Here is a 19,856-nt window from a genome sequence, read left to right on the forward strand (position 1 = left end):
ACTCACTTGAGTAAATGCTGCAATACTGGAGTCTGCACAGTTCTTCTTCTCTTCTAATTTATTAATATAAAAATAGAACATGCATAGATAATAACTGGATAATAACTGTAAATGAAAAAGGTGATATGTAGTTTTGCTGATACCTACTGGAATTGCTGGCCTGTATTCTCAAAAGATAGCTAGGGTAGTATAATCTAAACACTGCAGAATATCCAAAAAACTTTGACACAGCTACTTTTATCTTAAAACGTTTTGCAATAACAAATGCATTAAAATACATTACTCCTGTGAAGTAGATACGTGTTATGCCATTTTGCAGATGGGTAACTGGAGACTGAGGGGAGGTTAAGTGACTTGCACAAAACCACACAGCAAATCAGTATCAGAGATGGGACTAGAATCCACGAGTCCTAGCTTCTCAAACCAGGTTTCAAGTTAGTCTGGAGAAGAAATCAAAACTGTTTTCAATATTCCTGTTCACTTTTCCTACTGTAAGATATTTTTGTCGGTACCAGATATGAATGCTCATAGAAAAAACATTCAGAATGCTGGGCTCTAAGGGAGAGTTTTCAAAAGTGCCTAGTAAGTTAAGAGCCAGTGACGCTTTTTTAAAAAAGTCTCTCTATCAGATTATGGCTGCATCTGTGCCTCAAAATCTTTGAGCCTGAGTTTAGAGAACTGCCCTAGATTCTTAGTGCATAGTCAGGTAGAGAATCAGTTTTGCCCTATTTTTGCAGTGTTAATTACTCTTGACATTATTTTCACCTTTTTGAAATGCCAGTGTAACTCCATCATAAATGTCCAGCTTCTTCTTAACTGTACTTAGAGGAATTTCTATCCAGTCCCAGTGCAGTATTAAATAAGCCTGTGAAAACCGCTCACACCTGCTTAAGGTGTCAGTCTTCATAAAACAAAATGATAAAGATGTCTTCAATGGAGCTTTCTGGTGAGGAGGGAAGTGGTGATAGTGTATTCATGTACTGGGCCTGTTTATTTCTAAACAATTCCTGTAGAGTATGAAAACTTGTAGCCTCTTATATTGTAGAATCTGCTTACCCAGAAGTGCTGAATAAATCCTGACCTAGTCAAAGCCATTTTATGGAAAAACCACCTAACCCCCAAGAATAGTCCGAGTATTGCACTCGCTGGATCCTCATTGCTCATTCATAAACATCATCTTTACTTCAGTAGTCTTATGATTGTGGTTTACTAGCTATTACCCCTGGCAAAATTCCTAACAGAGTGTATAAACAGGCCTAGTCTTCGAGTATACCATAAACCATTTTGACGTACTGACATTTCACACATCATAAAACTAGCTAGCAGCTAATATCTTTCTTTTGTATGAAATTTAAACTGCTAATCAAAACACCTTACTGGAAAATGCATGTGTTTCATTGAGGCAAATTTCTTTCTCTTTCTCATAAAGTTGTTATGACATTCCTTATACGATGGGTGACAGCTCTCTGAAAGCAAAATCCTTGCGGGGAGATCAAGAATAAAATGATTAAGTATTTTCACCAGAATAACAGTGCGTGGGAAATGAGGCAATGAGGCTGACTTTGCCATTTGACCTATGAGGGGAGTTGAAAGAATTGGGCGTTTTCAGTGTAGAGAGGAGAAGGCTGTAGGATAATAGTTTTTAAATATTTAAGTTTATTATAAATAGGATGGTAATTCGTTGTTCTCTAAATCCACCAAGGTTGGCCAAGAAATAATTGGCTTAGTTTGCAGCAACAGAGATTTAGGTTTGATATTAGGAAAACCTTTTTAACTAGAACGGTAGTTAAGTGCTGGAACAGGTTACCTTGGAAGGTTGTGGAATCTGTATTATTTATAAGAACAGGTTAGATAAACATAGGGTTATCATCCGTCCGGGTTTCCCCGAACATGTCTGGCTTTTTTAGCTTTAAATGGCTGACCGGGGGGATTTCTAATAAGGTAGAAATGTCCGGGATTTCCCCCTTCCCCTCATGCAGAGTGCGGCGCGGCTGATTGGACGGCTGTGCCTGATTGAAAGCCGCTTGCAGCCACTGGGGCCTCTAGCAGCCAGAGTCCCTCCCCCTCCCCCGCTCCCTCCTCCCATGCAGAGCAGCGCCTTATTTGTTTGGCTGCAGTGTAGCCCGCAGCTCTCCCTCGGCCTGGTGCAGGGGGTGGGGGTCAGGCAAAGGACAGGGAATGGGGGGGTTAGGTTGGTCGGGGATTCGGGGGGGGCTGTCAGGAGAAGGGGGTGTAGAGAGCAGTTGGGGCAGTCGGGACAGGGAGCAGGGGGGGTTAGATTGGTCGGTGGTTCTGGGAGGGTTGTTAGGAGAAGGGGGTGTCGAGAGTGGTTGGGGCAGTCAGGGGGCAGGGAGACTTAGATAGGGGGTGGGGTCCTGGGGGACAGGTAGGGGGTAGGGGGATTCTGAGGGGGGCGGGAAGTGGGAGGGGGCGGGGCTAGGGCGGTACCCCGTGTCATCTTTTTTGATTGTTGAAATATGGTAACCCTAGATAAACATCTGTCCTCAGGCATGGTGTTGGTGTACATAATCCTGCCTCAGTATTGGGGGGCAAGGCTAGATGACCTCCTGAGATCCCTTTTATCCCTACATTTCTATGATTTAATTACTGCATTTATATGCCCTTCATATTTTGGATGATGAGCTTTATCCTGGATTGTACAGCTTAGTTCTTTCTAAACATTGATTATGTCAAACTATTCCTGTTCCTGCATGCATACCGAGAAGGAGAAGAAAGTATCTTTTGCTTCAGTACATTGGGTTTGCAGGAAGTACAAGAGTGAAAGACCAGTCATTCTGGGTAGGCCCAAAGACATTTCAAGGATCAGTCAGTTTATATGAATCAAAAAGGCAGTGGTTTCTGCATCAGGGAGTAGCTGCCACATACATTCTTTATTTTGAATGGAAAAAGATTTCTTTACAATTGTGGAAGCCTAGTAAGGCAAAACAGTACCCACTTTGATCTTGCGGTGTAGACAGGACTTGAATTGTGTAAACAGAACTACAGTTCTTCCTGAATTGTGGTCACCGAAGCTTTAACATGATTAGGAATATGATTAATTTGTGACTTGGTCCTACATCACAACGTCGAAGCATGACATAGCCATGTTGAGTGCTACTAGGTGGTAATCAGGTCCTGCTTTACGATAGAGTTATTTAGACAACATAGATGTCTATAGAATGTATCTGAAGAGGAAGAAACTTTGCTGTATCTAGAACAGTAGTTTCCAAACTTTTTACTAGGGAGACTCGCCAACTGCATTTTATCTTTTTTTGCAACCCAACATTGCATACCCATCCTCTGCCCCGGCACCACAATCCTAATCCTGGCCTGGTGCAGAGCAGACCTTCTTGGGTCGGGATGATTGGAGAGCGAACCTGCCCCGCACTCATCCTGCAGCAGCAGTTCTCATCCTGCAAGACAGGGCCTGGCTCTTCACTCCACATGTTGTGACCTGATGCATGGGGTCTCAGCATCACTCAGGTTTGGCCTGGCCACATCTTGCTCTCCAAACCTCCTGCCTCCCCTTCACACTGGGCCAGGAGAAGTGCATGTTTGCTTAGCCCCGGACCCTGTGATGGGTTAATCTGGCCCTGGACATGGCAACCCAACTAGAGCCTTCTGATGACCCACTGATGGGTCGGGACCCAACATTTGGGAAACACTAGTAACTATGATCACTGTGCTAACTACGACCATTTTGATTATTTTTCCAGTGTGGACAAGGTCTTTGTGATTTTTGTTTAGGTGAAATTTATTTCTTAAGTTTTATTAACCTGTTACTCTTTTATCAGGAGCCAGCAGAGAAGAAATAACGGAACACTGGGACTGGTTGGAACACAATGTTATGAAGACCTTATCTGTGTTTGATTCAAATGAAGATGTTACTAGCTTTGTTCAGGGAAAGATAAGAGTAAGTAGCATGTAGGTGATATAACAGAGGAAAGCTATGATTTTCACTCTTCAGAAATATATCTATAACATTCCCTTTTTTTAGGACATTAGGGGACAACATTGTGGTGCAATGTAATTCTTTTTATGCAGTACTATATTGCAGTTGGATAGGAGCAATGGAATGGGGTGAATCTATTTCACTTCAAAGATAAGTAAAATTGATAAGGACAAATTCTGTTCTTGCTGGTAAACAAAATGTATCAGTTGCTTTCAATTAACTGTTTAAAACTTGTGGAAAAAGAATATTCTGCAACAATAATAATAATAATTGACAAAGCAAAATGAGGCCTTACACTAATCTCGAGGGCCTTTCCCTGTCTGTCTATATGCAATGCTGTCACAGATACACAGTATCTTCTCTGTGCCCCAGCCTGTAACCAGGGACCCCTTTAGTATGCTGGGCACCAAAGACCCACACAGTTCCACATGGGCAGGCCCTTAGCCTCCAGGACTCTGAGACTGGGCCTTCGGCACCAACACTCCCTGTCTCTCTCCGTGGTTCCCTGCAGCGAATTCAGCCCAGTCAAACTCCTGCGGGAGGCTTGGACTGTAACCCTTCAGAGCACAGTGCTCTCACAGAGTATTTACAGCAACACAGGCAGCCTCTCCAAAACAAGGTAATTCTTTATTGGTCACCTGGCTACAGAAGCTGAAAGTCCTTAGTCTGGCACACAGAAGCAGACGTTATGCTATGGTCCATCCTGGCAAAGCCAATGCCATCATCCAAGCTGTGATGGACTCCATCCCTTGCTCTGTCTCCCTGTTCCCTTTGGCTTCCCAAGTCAGAACTCCTGAGTCCCTCCAAAAGTGCAGCCATTATTACAGTTCAGTTCATATATTTCACCTGCTGGGGTTTCCTGCTGTTTGGGGTTGATTGTTCAGTCATTGCGGGGGGGAGGGCTCTTTGTCTTGCTGGGTCCTGTGTTGATCAACCAGATCCTTAAGGACCCAGTCATTCCACCCAGGCATCAAAGTAGTGCACACAGCTCCTGTCCCCAGCGCTGTTCCAGGAGCAGCATTAACCCTTTTGCATCCACTGTGCACAGAGGAAAACTGAGGCATGCCTAGAATTCATAAAAATGTTATAGAAAATGCCCCCTTTGTCACAAACATGATAACTTTTGAATGCTGCATTTGATCAATTCCAAAATTTCAGAGAATGAATGATGGGGAAATGGGGGTTGGGGAACTCTGGTCTGAGGGGAACAGGGGCATGGGTGAGCATACAGCTCCTGGAGTGGGGCACAGAGAGTCCCTGGGATTGGAGGAGCAATGAGGGCAATGGTACAAAGGGGAAATGCGCTATCACACAGAGACTTTGGTATGAGGGGGTAAGTGGCGAATGGGGGCGGCCTGAGGGGAGGATTGCAGGGAGTCCCTGAAATAGAGGGGGATAGAAGGGTGGCACACAGGGAGCTTGTGGAGGAGGTGGGTAATGAAAGAATGCAGTGAGTCCCTGGTGTGTGCAATGAGCTCGGCCTTCAGAAGCAATGGAGTGTGTGACCTTCTAGTAATAATCCATAGCTTTTTTTATAGCACTTTCCATTAAAGGATGACAAAGCACATTACAAATACCTATGAATGTAGCTTCACAACACCCCTAGTGGGGTAAGGAAGCCTCATTATTCCCATTTTATAGATGGGGAAACTGAAGGTAAGTGTCTTAACCATGGTCATACAGGAAGTCTGTAGAAGGGTCTGAAATAGACTTAGGCCTCTTGACTCTCAGTCCTGTGTTTTGGCCACAAGACCATTCTTTCCCTGAAATATCCAACACAAAATATGTTGCATGGTTTGTTAATATATATATATTTAATTTAATCATTTTTTGTTTGTTTTGCTTTTAGGGATTGATTGCTGAAGAAGGGAAAGGTTCTTTCATAAAAGAAGAAGATCCTGAGAAGTTTCGTGAAGCTATTCTGAAGTTTGAGAAGTGCTTTGGATTAGCAGAGCAGGAGAAGTTGGTGACCTATTACTCCTGTAGCTACTGGAGGGGGCGAATGCCCTGTCAGGGATGGCTTTATCTTAGTACCAACTTTCTTAGCTTTTACTCATTTTTGCTGGGAGCAGAAAGTAAGTTGGCCCAGTCACTCATCACCATTTTATTTTATATTTTTCAAATGTGAAGTAACGTTTCACACCATAATTCTTTGAGAATGAAACTTAGTTATTTTGCAACATGAACATCAAATAAAAACAGTGTAGAAAACAATTAGCAATCAAAATAATCAGTGGGAATATATTATTTAGAATTATTTTATTTTCATGTGTATGTGTAACCCACTAGTGTGTGTTACTTGTCTTTCTCTGTTCTGGATTCAGAGAGAATATGGGTCTGGCACAGCTCTTAGCTGAAAATCCTGGGTCTTTAACTCAAGCTGTAGAGATTCATGCTTTCAACTCTTGAGGCTCCTGGTTCAATTCCTGTCTCATGTACAAATTTAAAACAAAAATAATCTTCCCAAATAGAGGCATTATAATTTGCTGATATTTTCACACAACTTTTTATGTATGTAAAGTCATTTTGATTGTTCATTAAAAATATGCATTTATGTGAGCAATAACTGTGTGATTGAAAGCTAGAAAATATGAAGAAAGTTTCATAGACTTATAATTTATATATTTTCCTGCCAGTACATGCATACTCATGATTGCCAGCAGAAGGCACAGCGGTACATCAGAAAGACACAGGCCCCTTAGATATAAATGGTCTGCTTGCTTTAAGAAACTTTATTTTAAATGCACTATTAAAACAGAGCAGCCTGCATGATATTATAGTTCATTTAGCCATTTGCAGTTTTACATTGGAAAAAGAACAGAAATTGTAATCTAGTACTAACATGTGGCACTTTTTGATGTATTTCTAGCCATGAAATTGTACCTGGCAAGCTTCCTGTAACTCTGAAGATAGTCTGTGATGTTCTTGTACTTGTGAAATAGCAGTAGTTTCAGTTTTTCTGTACGCTTATTTTTGAAGGGGCACAAATGACTGAGGGCCCAATCTTACAAGGAGCTGAGCACCCTCAACTCCCATGGCAGTCAATGGCAGTTGAGTGCATTCAGCACGTGGAAGGATTGGGCTATAAAACAGGGAAAGCAACTATGTCAGGCAAGATTATAGAACCCATTTTAAATAGTACCTTACCTCACAAGCAGCTCCACTGAAGCCAAAGGAGTAGGTGTGGAATAAGGTACTACTCTATAGGAGAGAGGATTATTACAATTTGGCCCTTAATTGAAATACACAAAAGCTTCTTCCTTTTTCCCCAGAAACATGCAATACAATAAAGGCTGTTCAGTGGTTCACTATAACGCTTTCAGCCATGTTAGACTTTCCTACTCATTAGTGATTTAACTGTGCTGTTTAATTACATTTTATCAGAGCTGTTGACCGCTTGTTCCCTTAGTGTTAAAGAAAAAGTGTAGGCGGCTAATGAGCAGTGAGAAGTTACTCACACCTGCTTATACTCATATTTTCAGTAAAACTCGTTATCTCCTGGGATGAAATCTCAAAACTTGAAAAGACCTCCAATGTGATCCTGACAGAGAGTATTCATGTGTGCTCCCGTGGGGAGGATCACTACTTTTCCATGTTTTTGCACATTAATGAAACGTTCCTTCTTATGGAGCAGCTGGCAAACTACGCCGTAAGGAGACTTTTTGACAAGGAGACATTTGAAAGTGACCTAGTCCTCCGTGATCCTCTGCAAATCACCAAGAGGTAATTTATTGTTTGTAGAATGTTAGCTGTGTGCTCAGTAGAGTTCCAGGCACAGGAAGACACAGTCGTTGTCTGAAGGAGCTTACGATAGCAGCTTTGCTAACATTTGTGTCTTTTACCCAAGTGTCCTTTTAGACATTGGGTAATGCAGGGTGTTATAATTTATTGTTAGTTGTCAGAAGAAATCATGTGAATATGATGTATAAGAAATAATATCAGCTTTCTTCACAGATACTTGTGTGGGTATCTCAGCATGTTTACAGATTCTTCATGGCTAATCAGATTAACAAAAACACCATTCAAAATAAGCATCAAGGCACAAATTGACCAAATCTGTGCTAATAGCACAGGATTCTCCTTCTTTAAAACAAAACTGAACACCACATGACGTTTACTCAAGCAGGGAACATACACTAAACGCAGGAGATGGTTGCCTTCATTGTAAATTCTGTAGGAAAGTTCTCTTAACCCGGTCTTCTCATTCACTTTTGTCAGATCCGATGCAGGCCTAAGTCTAGAGAGCCAGATTTTGATCTCAGATATACAAATATAAATCTGGAGTATCCACACAAAAGGCAGTGGAGTTGCTCTGAATCTGTAACTGTAATAATAGCCCCAAGTGTGCATTATTACATGGCATATTTGCATGTTTTTCATTTTCAGAGGCTCTTCTATGGTAAAGCTTAGTTTCTCTGAGTGTATTTTAACAAATCATTAATGCTGACACGTTGGTTTTCATGGCCCAGGTTTATAAAATCCTTTCACAATTTATAGGCCAGAATTAATTGTAATTCAAGGCTTTACCTCTGTACCTTTTATTATTTTTACACAGAAAACAGAGAACATATTTGGAACAGGAAAAAATGCAGAAAACATTATTCAGTACTGTCATACAACCAAAGCTGTTTAATAATAATAGGGTTCTTGATAGGTTCCTTAAGAGAGAACCATTTAATACATGAATATAGAAAAAGGGAGGAAAATGTTATTGCTTTATTCTCTGCTTTAACGGGATTTCATCAGTGGGTTTACAGCCCCAGATTTACATTCGTTTACATCTTGTATAAATAAGATCTCTGGAGAGGTTCCATTCTTTAGATAATAATTGTATTCAAGGTTCTGAAATATTTTGTGAAAAACATTACAGCAAAATTCATTTTCAAAAATGTAGTGCCTTAGTGGGGATAAAAAGCAAGAAGTGATGTCACTGAAGAGTAGCTTGCTGGTGAAAGGATGGGGAAGGGCAGCAAACAATTTTTTCAGCATGTGTTAATTAGATAACAAATGCATGGGCCAGATGTCATTGGCAATGGGTGATATAAGCAACCATGTGTTGGAGACTCGTGACTGGTTTTCTTACTATTGAATTGTTTTGGGTAACATGAAAGGTCAGATTTAAAATATCCATTGGGTTAAAGTCTGTCTCCTGGGCCAGTGCAGGTTTGGTCCCTGTAGCATATTTGGCAGTGCTTTCTCAAGCCTAGTTTCAAATAGTGTGGCTTCCACAGCTTTCAGTGGAGGGATTTCCAGGAGTCCAATACATTTCAGCAGGGGCTTCAGTAGGAGGGGGGCTGAAGTCCTGAGCCCTGGCTACCGGCAGGTGTGCACTGGCTCTCGAACTTCTGAAGATGGTTGTATGCAGCTTGGGGGGCCAATAAGTTTGGCCACCCATGCCATATATTTATACTTGTAATTATAATATAAAACTGGATGATTAACATTTAGGTGTGATAGCAGTGCTGGAGATGGATGTTGCTCTCCTGCCAAAACATAGTTTTTTCACTGCATTTATAATGAATATAATCTTCTCTTTCTGAAGCATTATACTGTGGCAGATGTTTCTTATACATGCACCCACAGAGGCTACCTTTCCCGCTAATCAATTCTTCTTCAAGCCAAAATTGGTTTAGGTTTAATTGGTTTATTTCCAAGAGTTGAAAAGCAGAGCCGATTGGGCTATTAGAAAGTGATAACTTTTCACCTAATTTAGGCCTCCATACAACAATTCATCCCTTTTCAGCAAAGCTCTTAATCATGTGCTTAACCTTAAGAAAGTTCTTAAATCCAATTGATTTAAACGGAACTTCAGCATGTGTTTTAAGCATACGCTTAAATACTTTGCTAAAGTAGGGTGTAAGCACAGTCAACTCCCTTGGGAATTGATTGTGTTCAGAACCTCACTTAGTGCCTTCCAGGATTGAGCCTGTAATATATTCGAAAACGTGGAGTATAAAGTTTTAATATAGTCCCCTCCCAACACAATTCAGTTTTAATAAATGTAAAGTGATATTAAAATAACTTTGTTTTTCCTTCTCCTCCTCCCCTTTTTATCCATTAGAGGCCTGGAGAACCGAGCCCACAGTGAGCAGTTTAGTGCATTCTTCAGGCTACCCAAAGAAGAGACCCTGCAGGAAGTGCATGAATGCTTCTTATGGGTACCTTTCTGCCACTTCAGCACGCTGGGAAAAATGTGCATTTCAGAGAACTACATCTGCTTTGCTAGCCAGGATGGCAGTCTCTGCAGCATAATCATTCCCCTAAGAGAGGTATTGCAAATCGCAGTCAGAGCCAGTTACACTGAAAGTTTTATGATTTGTATGGATTAAAGTAACTAGCAATTTACTTTTATTTTAGTCAAGTTTCTCATTAGAAAATTGAATCTATTTTTATTCACTTTATATGATGGCATTTTTTCTTGGTGCCAGCTGTATTAAGCTAAATCCCACTGCATACAGATCTCCTTTCACTTTTCAGCTCAAAGACAACCTTCAAGTCCCTCTCTTTTTTTATCCTCTGTTCTTTTTAGGTGAGCAGGGGGTCTTTTAATGTCTCCTCTTGCACAAGTCTCACAACTTGTACTTAAACTGGGAGTCTGTCTTCATAGCCTGAGACTTATGGTCAAAAGCAAAGAATCGGAGGGGGTGAATATTTTGGAGTGATTGGTTATGGACTCTGGAGTCTTTCGCCTGTAGGTCACCAGTTTAAATCTGGCTGCTGTGGACAGTGATTAATCAGTGCCATCTGTTCAGAGGCTTATGTGAAATGAGTTTGATAGTGTCTAGTCCTTAGTGGACAAATGTCAATTCACCATTCCAATTGGCGTCCTTAACAGACAGATTAAGGATCATAAGGTAATAGAGACTGTGGGCTTATCTACACTGGCAATTTACAGCACTGCAACTTATTCGCTTGGGGTGTGAAAAAACACCCCCCTGAGTGCAGCAAGTTTCAGCACTGTAAAGTGCCAGTGTAGACAGTTCACCAGCGCTGGTAGCCATGACCCTTGTAAGGTGGTTTTTTTAGAGTGCTGTGAGAGTGCTGCGCCGTGACCACACAAGGCACGTTAAAGTGCTGCCGTGGCAGTGCTTTAGCGTTGCCAGTGTAGACTAGGCTGTAACACAGGGCTAGCTTTGAATGATCTAGGACAGAGATGAAAGACACGTGTGGATCAGTGCATGGGAAGATTCCCCTGTCCCTTTCCATGTGGCATGTATTCTGTGGACTGAGCTTATATCAGTCTCCTTAATGTTGTCAGCCTCTGACTAGTCCCAGATATATTCTTGAAATATATACACTGGAAATTACCGAGACATTGATTAGTACTTTTGTATTCTCTTCATACATGTTGTGTGCTATACATGCATGCAGCTTACTAGACATGCTGGGACAGATCTTCATGTGGTGCGAATTGTCATAGACACACTGAAGTCAATGGAGCTATGTTTACGCCAGCTGAAAATCTGCCCCGCTATGTGCTGTTAGAGCATGCATGATTACATTCTACTAGGCAAATTTCGTATTCAGTTGAACTGAGTGTTTGAAAGTATTCATAGGTCCAAATTAATTTCTTGTGTAACTCAGTTGACTTCAGTGGGCATATAACAGGAATATATTAGCACACGCTACTTAGATATTGCAGTTTATGTGATTTTTCTATTGGCAGCCTTACAAACAGGGAGGGGTTCTTGCAAACTGTAATAACAAAGCATAACAGGTTGAATTAAAGGAGCTGACTTCTTAATTCCAAATTCTTTCTTAGGAGTTGTTAGGCCCTTATAGAGTTGTTTCACGTCAGCTGGTTTTCATCCTTCATCTATGGTGGTCAAAAAGAATCAGCAACAGGAGTCAGTCTAGCAATTCACAGTCATGTTACTAATTTATTATTTCCCGAAAAGCACTACATTATTAAAATGTATTTACCGCTATAAATCATAACTATCCCATCATCGCAATGAAGATCAGCTTCAGCTGTCATTTCCTGTGGTAGATGTGTTTAGGAGGGTATTCTCAGTGGAGGATCCTTCCCGTGAATTCTGCTTCATGTGATTATTTGCAGGAGCCAGAGTCTGGCTTCTTTCAGAAAACTGTGTAAGATGCACCAGTTTCAGCAGGCACTTGAGGACAGGTTTTGGAAAGCGTTTAGCACCAATATGTTGATTTTTCTAAAAAAATCTGTCCCATAATGAAGTTTGAGTTTTATGGGGATAACATTATCTTGTGCCAGAATAGCAACAGCCCATTTTGTGCAACGATAGTTTAAATTGTCTGCGCTATTAATTCTGCTTATACAATGGTCCATTGTGCTCCACGCTGCTCACGGGTGTCTGTATGTGCATGCTGTCATGGTTACCAGGCTGATTGCACGGTTGTCCCTTCTTGGGGTCTCACTGAGTGCATCCCCACAGGCTGGAATTCTGCAATTTGCCCACTCCTGAACCAGGACCTGGGTTATAGTCCCCTGGGTATCAACTGTGACTCTTTCAGTAGGTCCAACTGGGAGGAGTTTTTCTTTGGGAGCCTCTGATAGCAGCTGATTCAAGTGACTCAGTTTCTCCAAAACACAGCATTATTTATTCTTTCACCCAAAGATCAAAGCCTGTAGAGCCAAGGTATAAAATAAAAAAAGTCCTACATGCATATTTTCTTACCTAAGGTTAAGCTCGCTATCCGTGGGTCCAGCTTATTCCCCATCTCTAAGTCAGGAGAAACAGCTTGCCTGCTTGCAGCTGGCTCCCTCTGTCTTGAGTGAGTCTTCCTAGCCTGTCAGCTTTTTCACTGACATACCCTGGGGAGTCTCCCTTCCTTTTCTGCAGTCTAGCCTCTATATAGGGCTTTAGTGTCTACCCTTTGATCTTAGGCTCAGCCTAGGAAAGGGTAAAACACCCCAGCTTGGATGGTGCCAGCTAGGTAGCTTCTTCCCCAACTGATGTCCCAGCCATTGTTATCTTAACTCTTGTGAAGTTGTATACCTAAGGCTGTCTTATCTGTGTCTTTGTTTTATCTTTCCTGCTCTGTTTAACAACCTCTCTTTACAGCCTACTTCAGTTCAACTCTATGCATTCAGGCAGGCAGCTATACAAAATAGAATGGTGAATCCAAGTCACACTTAATATTCATTCCAGTATGTCACACATGCACTCTCAATAGAATTTCTTTTTTTTGCAAACCAAGCTGACAAAATTGGGTAGGAAGATGAGATTACTAATTCATGTGTCCTTGCCTCTTCAGGTCATAGCGGTGGAGAAGGCTGATCCAGCTAACAAAGGAGTCAATATTAGTACCAAAGGAAAAAGAGCTTTTCGTTTCACTGAGGTTAAGGATTTTGAACACCTGGTAGCAAAGCTCGGGATCAGAAGTGGAACAATTTCAAGTCCACATCACACTGCAAGTACGGAGGTAATAGCACAGCTAACTAATTCTTTATTAGCTATTTATGGAAAGGGTGCTGAAGTGAGTGCTTTGTCCATTTTTGCTAGGAGGCTAACTATTGTATAATTTATAGTAGTACTGTATATCACCAATTAAAAGACACAGATTTAAATGAGAGGTGGGCCTGAATCAAAATCCCAGATTGGAGCGTCTCCAAACTTCAAAGGGTTTGAAATCTGAACTTTGCAAACACACCACATACTGAAATCTGAAAAGGTGGATCAGTTGAAGTGTTTCTTTGGGACCCTCACTGCTTCAGCTGGCAGGAATTCTGGGAGGCTCTGAGAAAGGGCACTGCATAGCAATGGAGCAATCTGATGTTGAGCAAGACTTCATTCCGTGCCTCATCTACTGTAGGGTTTGTTCTGAATGCATAACAAAGGGGAAGTTATAAGCATGTGTAATAGCTTATTAGCCCAAAGCAAAAGTGTGACTGAAAACCGTATCATTCAGACTGGTGTAGTGCTTCAAGGAAGTAATGCTTGGTGTACATCAGGACTGAACAAAAGTGTGAGCTGGGTGCTTCTCTGGACACACAGACTGTTCACACATACTAACAAATGTGCTTTCATTGGTGACTTTGCATTCATAGGGGAAGGGGAGGAGGAAAGAGAGAGTGTTTCCACCTGGGAAGGTTTTCTGGTTTGAGATCAGGCTTACTAAGATTGGTGAGAAATAAATAAACCTGATAGACTTCCTGTTTCTGAGTCCAACAGGACTGAGCTGTGTTATATGTAGTTAAAAAACAGGGAATTCCCATCACAGGGAATTTGAGGTATTCCTTCCCAGACCTATCACAGCTGCCTTTTCAGAAGTCCAAATGGAACAGTAAGGATGGTACTGTGTTTAGGGGATTAGCCTGGAACTCGAGATCCCACATTTAATTTCCTATTCTACCACTTGTGCAAGTCACTTAGGGCTTGTCTACACTACCGCGCGGAGTCAATCTGAGATACGCAACTTCAGCTACGTGAATAGCATAGCTGAAGTTGACATACTTAAATCTACTTACCGCGGTGTCTTCACTGCGGTAAGTCGACAGCTGACGCTCTCCTGTCAATTCCGCTTGCATGTCTCGTTCTGGTGGAGTACCAGAGTCGATGGGAGAGTGCTCAGCAGTCAATTTATCGTGTCTAGATTAGACACGATAAATCGACCCCCGTTGGATTGATTGCTGCCAGCCGATCTGGTGGACAGTGTAGACAAGCCCTTACTCTCTGTGTCTCAGTTCCCTATCTGTAAAATGGGGATAACAGCACTTCCCTATTTCCTGGGGTAGTTGTGAGGATAAATACATTAAACATTATGAGTTGCTCAGATACTATGGTGAGAGGGACCATAGAAATACCTAAGATACATTTCCTTCAATGCAAACAGTCAGACTTTTTGGTTAAAAAAAAATAAAATAAAACACAACCCTTCATAATCTCTCCCATGAAAAACCAAAAAAACATCTGGTGTAAAATCAACAGTGTAAAGTCAGTGGAGCTGCGTAAACTTAACCAGCTGGCTCATAATGTTTACAGGATGATTGTGAGGCTGCTATTAGATGTGGACAGATCTGTGCAAATAGTGTTTTGTCTGGGGCTTTTCAGTTTCAAAATGTATCCCTCAGAACAGATACGTGGAACTTCTAATTTTTAATAGTGCTTCTGCATACTTTCCATGTAGGCTTCTGCATTTAGGGCTTTGCTCTCATGGAAATTGATGGGACTTTCAGTAAGCTAACTCATAAAACCCCTTCATAGGTAATCTTCTGCTTTGTCTGACCCCAAATACAGAACATGGTCTGCTAGGCTTTAACCTTGCCATATCCTAGTTTTGGAGTGACATGACTTTCCGATAGGACAGTACTACCTTGGCCTAACTGAATGTGTGCTGGAGAGGAATACAAATGAAAAATGCTGGGTAATTCTGCTTGCTCCATCACTGAGAATATAGAGTCTCAAATGTAGATCCTGGCAAAGCTTTATACTTTTACCAATTAGAGACAACACATTTACTCCTGTGAGTCCTCCTCCTGACCAGTACGCTTATGTGAGCATGGCGACCAGGATTTGGTACTTCAGCTGTTCAGGAGATTATGTACCATTTTTCATTTCCAACACACTTTTGGACATTAAGGATGGTTTCCTTCCCTTTCCAGAGGGCCGTGCTGCCAGATATTCCCCTGGACACAGGGACATGAGCCAGAGTTGAGCAGATAGTTGCTGTTATCCCAGTGGTTGCCTATAACTTTTGTTCTAAACCTAATATTCTGACAGTATAGCAGCTGTGTGGAGTTAAGAACTTTCCTCGTAGTCCAGATAGGCCTCCCACCCTGCTGCACCCAGTTCTAGTAGTTTATAACATCGATAGTAGAGGAACAGAATCGGTCGGAATAACTTGTGAGATAGTATCCGTGAGCTTATGCAGCGCATACGCTGGATCAGCACAGAAAAACTGTCATGAAAGGCTCATCCTCAAGGTTCCATTCCTGAGGGTTAGAAGTAACAAGGGAAAAAAAAAAAAAGGTTTAACTTGAACAGAAATGCTCCCTAGCTGGGGTGCAGCACAGTTCTGTGACATTTGGGTGCTGAGCTCTGCCTTCTCCAAAGCATTCACCTTTGGAGTGGCCACACACGCCCAGTTACGTCCTTTGTCTATATTACTTGCCTAATCATCAGTTTGTCTATTTTCCTTCTTAATTTGTGCTTTGAGGGTGGAAAAGATAATTGGCTTGGTATGCATACAGAAGGGAACACGTTGAACGGCAAAGCTGCTGAACTCAGGACAGTTTGGCATTTTACTTTGTTTTGCTTATCGGTTTTGAAGTAGAATATTTCTCACCCATTAGGCTCTAGACCTTGCTTCTGAAATCCTGTTAGTAGTATCCAGTGGTAGGAGAGCATACAGTGCATTTAACTTCCAGTACAATACTCGACAGTTTCTGTCCAGCTCCCATTTAAATCAATTGGAATCTTCCTTTTCATTTCAGTAGAGTTGGATCAGGCCCTCATCTTTTTTGCGGCTCTCATTTTCATTAATGTTAATGTATGAATAAATATCTTGCTGTGGCAATAAAGAAATGTGGTTTTTTTTTTTTAAGTGCTGCTGCTTAAATTTAAATAGGAAGCTCTACAGATCAGGACCACTTCATATCTTATTTGCTCTGTAAAATTCCAGGCAGATTTGTTAATGCTGTTTAAAGTTTAAATAATAACAACAATGCATCTGACTATTGTAATTTTGAAAGGTGCATAACAAGTGGTGCTTGGGGATGAACCGTCAACTGTTATCAGTGCAGTTTCTTGCAGGACTTTTTAAGCACCTCTGACAGCTGTTAATGCATTCTGCAGGTTGCCACTACTTCTGACTCTGACAATCTGGTGGATTATTATGAAGGACAGTTAATGGCAGGTCAGAAAGGCAGCAGCAAGACTGTTAGCACCGAAGCTCTAATGACCGTATTCCACCCTCAGGATGCTGATAATCTTGACTCTAAAATGGTAAGAAAGAAAACAACTTTCCACAACTTTCTGAATCTAATGAAAAAGGATTCAAGTAAAATTGAAACTTTTATTCCAGAGAAAGCAGCTGATTTCTTTTATAGCTTTGGCAATTTTCTCTTATCTGCCTACTCTGTATTTTACTCTACATTTCCACAGGGGCCTTATGTATTGCTATATTCAATTTTCTGCTTCTCTTGTTTAATAATGATATGCCTTATCTTCCCACAGCAAACTTCTTTCTGCTCCTCCACCCCCTCAGGGAGGAACTGTCTGTTTGTTATGTGACAGCGAGCAAGTACTTAATTTCACATTCATTTGAACTGTCAAGACTTAAAACCAGTAGAAATGGTTTGAGAACAAGCAAAATTGTGATCCAAACATCAGCTCCATTTGCTTACCTCTTTTCAGTCTCCTGACTTCTTGGTAACAACATTATGATTTGGAGAAAATGTTTCTCACAGCCCAGAGCATATCATTTTGTTAAAGGTGAAACAAAGTGGGTTTGTGGGAAACCTACTCCCCTTTTTTTTGTTAACTTCTTTATAAAGTATGAAGAAGATCTGAAAGGTTTTATTTTTAAAAAATCATCTTGCTTTTCACATAAAAAATCTAGTTCTTGGAAACAGTGGAGCTCTATGGGTGACTTGAGAACCAGCAGATTACGACATTGCAGGAGATGAGGCTAAAACTTTAACAATTGAGAGGGGAAACTGTTTTTTGTATTTTGTTTGAATACTGTTTTTTGTATTTTCACCTATAAAACCAGAATATCTAATAAAGGGAGAAAGGATGTCTTTGTTAAAGATGCAACATCCCTGCTTTCTTAATTAAGGCTGATTTGAATGCCCATTGAACCCAGTGGAAGTTCTTCCATTCGCTTCAGTGGCTATTGGATCAGGCCTTTACTCGGGGAGAGACCTCACAAACCAGGGAAGACCACACATGGCATTTCTGATATTTAAAAGAAAAAAAACTTTGTCTGGGAGATATGGAGAACCCAAACTCTTCAGTTCCCATTTCTTTTCCCTTTTGCAGATCATTTTTAAGTGCTTTAATAAATTCTCAGTGCTGCTTATACAAAATGCAGTGGCAGTGCAAACACTTTCCCCAGACCGTGGAAAGAGCTCATGTACTGGGTTACCTACTCATTAATCTCTCTGCCCCTAAGATTGCAGAGTTCATAATTGAGTTCATTTGTAGCGTATACGTCTTGTGGTTTTCAAAGGGTCCTATCCAGCACTCGTTACTTACTCCATCACTTCAGTTCTGCCTGAGTAGGGAACTGAAACTGCCAACTCCTACTCATGCAAGTAGGCTTTACTCATGCGGTACTGAGGTTCAACTGGATTTCAGGAGAAATGTATCCTTGTGTTTTGACAGAAAGTAGCCAACGTATGAAATTGTTCTCCAGTTGCATGGCAGATAAATATTTAATCCAGTCTATACTTTATATAGAGCTACAAATTTTCAGCCATCAGTTCAGCTACTCAAATTAGCCCATATTTCCATCTGCTTTATATTTTCTTGTTATTAATTCATCTTTAGTACTGTTTATTTGGCACTGTTCTTCAGTACAGTTCAGTACTGAAGAACACTGTTTATCAATAAATAAACCTCAGGACAGGAAAGATCAAGAAAGCACAGCATGATAAAGGTGTTGATGCCTCAGTTGTACCTCTGACATGCTTTCCAGTTCCCATTCCCAACGCTGTTCCAGATCTGTCAAACTAGGATAACACAACAAAGGGTGATAAATGGGAAAATCAGAACAACCTGTTTTGCCTGCCAGGTTTGTAGAACATATTGCTTTATCTATGTAAGAGCGAAGTATGATTATTATTATGGTAAGTAAGGAACAATTTGTGGTATGTTGAAAGCAAATGATTTAAACCAATAGGCCATGATTTAGTGATATAAGTAAGCAAGTGCCTACTCCTGCAGGAATTCTGCACCTAAAAATTCTATGCACAGTATTTTAAAATTCTGCATATTTGATTTGTCAAAAGAACACAATATAAGCACTCCAGTTTCAATTATTTGGGTAATTTATTTTAAAATACCTGTCAACAAGTATGTCAACAATGCAGACCAAAAAAAAAAAAAGGTTCCCTAAGGAGTAGAGAGTTAAAGAAACCCCTACAATAACCCAGTTCCAGTTGTGGGATATTGGAGAGTGCCATGTGGGGCCCCCCAGAGCCCAAACACCTGCACCCCTCTTTCCTTAGAGCCCAGCCATGGGGCACCGTGGCCCAGACACCTGTACCTCACTCCGCCCAGAGCCTTTACCTCCCCCCAGCTTCTTTACTGTCCCTCCAGGGGATGCAGTGCAGCCCTGCCCTTTCTCACCCTAGACAGAGTGGGGTCTCCCAGGCCCTCTCCCATAGTTGGGCAGATGAGGATCACACTGGGCAGCCAGAGCATGCAGAGCCTACATCCCCACCAGGCTGGGTGCTCCGCTCACTGCACACTGGAGAGCCAGACTCTGCAGAGTACAGCAGCCACCTACTGGCGGCTGGCAGCTCTGCAGCCCCAGTTCCACATTGGAAACATGAAATTCTGCAGAGAACATTAATTCTGTGCAAATTCTGCATTGCACAGTGGCGCAGAATTTCCCAGGATTAAAGTGTCTAACTTCAATCACATGAGTAGCCTCACTGACTTCAGTGAGACTACTAACATGCTTAAGTACTTTGCAGCATCAGGGTCTCAATACACCTTCCACAATTTGTTCAAACCTTTGAACTAGGTTCATTACACAAAGAAAAGATTAAGACAGGAGGCAACTGATCCCTCGTGATCCATCTGGATCCTACTGCTACTTCCTCACTCCTTTCTTCCTCCCCATTTTTCTTGTTCTGATTCCTTCTGTTACTCTCATTCTCTCATTCGACTTCCTGTTTTCCTCATCTTTTCCCTACCCCAAAAGCTAAATCTCATTCTACCGAATTGCTCCACTGAGAAGAATTTCTTATTTTTCAACG

General features: G+C 41.4%; 1 protein-coding gene across 4 annotated transcripts in view; it reads left to right on the plus strand.

Annotated features, from left to right (window-relative positions):
* TBC1D8B (TBC1 domain family member 8B) overlaps window positions 1-19,856 on the plus strand; it is a 71,921-nt gene that overhangs the window by 26,488 nt on the left and 25,577 nt on the right. For all 4 annotated transcript variants that reach the window (XM_065556693.1, XM_065556694.1, XM_065556691.1 and 1 more), the window contains exons 3-8: window positions 3,795-3,913; window positions 5,802-6,027; window positions 7,435-7,675; window positions 10,014-10,221; window positions 13,184-13,351; window positions 16,723-16,872. In XM_065556693.1, coding sequence (XP_065412765.1) covers window positions 3,795-3,913; window positions 5,802-6,027; window positions 7,435-7,675; window positions 10,014-10,221; window positions 13,184-13,351; window positions 16,723-16,872 — 1,112 coding nt within the window. The remainder of the gene's footprint in view (window positions 1-3,794; window positions 3,914-5,801; window positions 6,028-7,434; window positions 7,676-10,013; window positions 10,222-13,183; window positions 13,352-16,722; window positions 16,873-19,856) is intronic.

Source organism: Chrysemys picta, chromosome 9 (assembly GCF_011386835.1).
Source record: "Chrysemys picta bellii isolate R12L10 chromosome 9, ASM1138683v2, whole genome shotgun sequence".
NCBI classification, from domain to species: domain Eukaryota; kingdom Metazoa; phylum Chordata; order Testudines; family Emydidae; genus Chrysemys; species Chrysemys picta.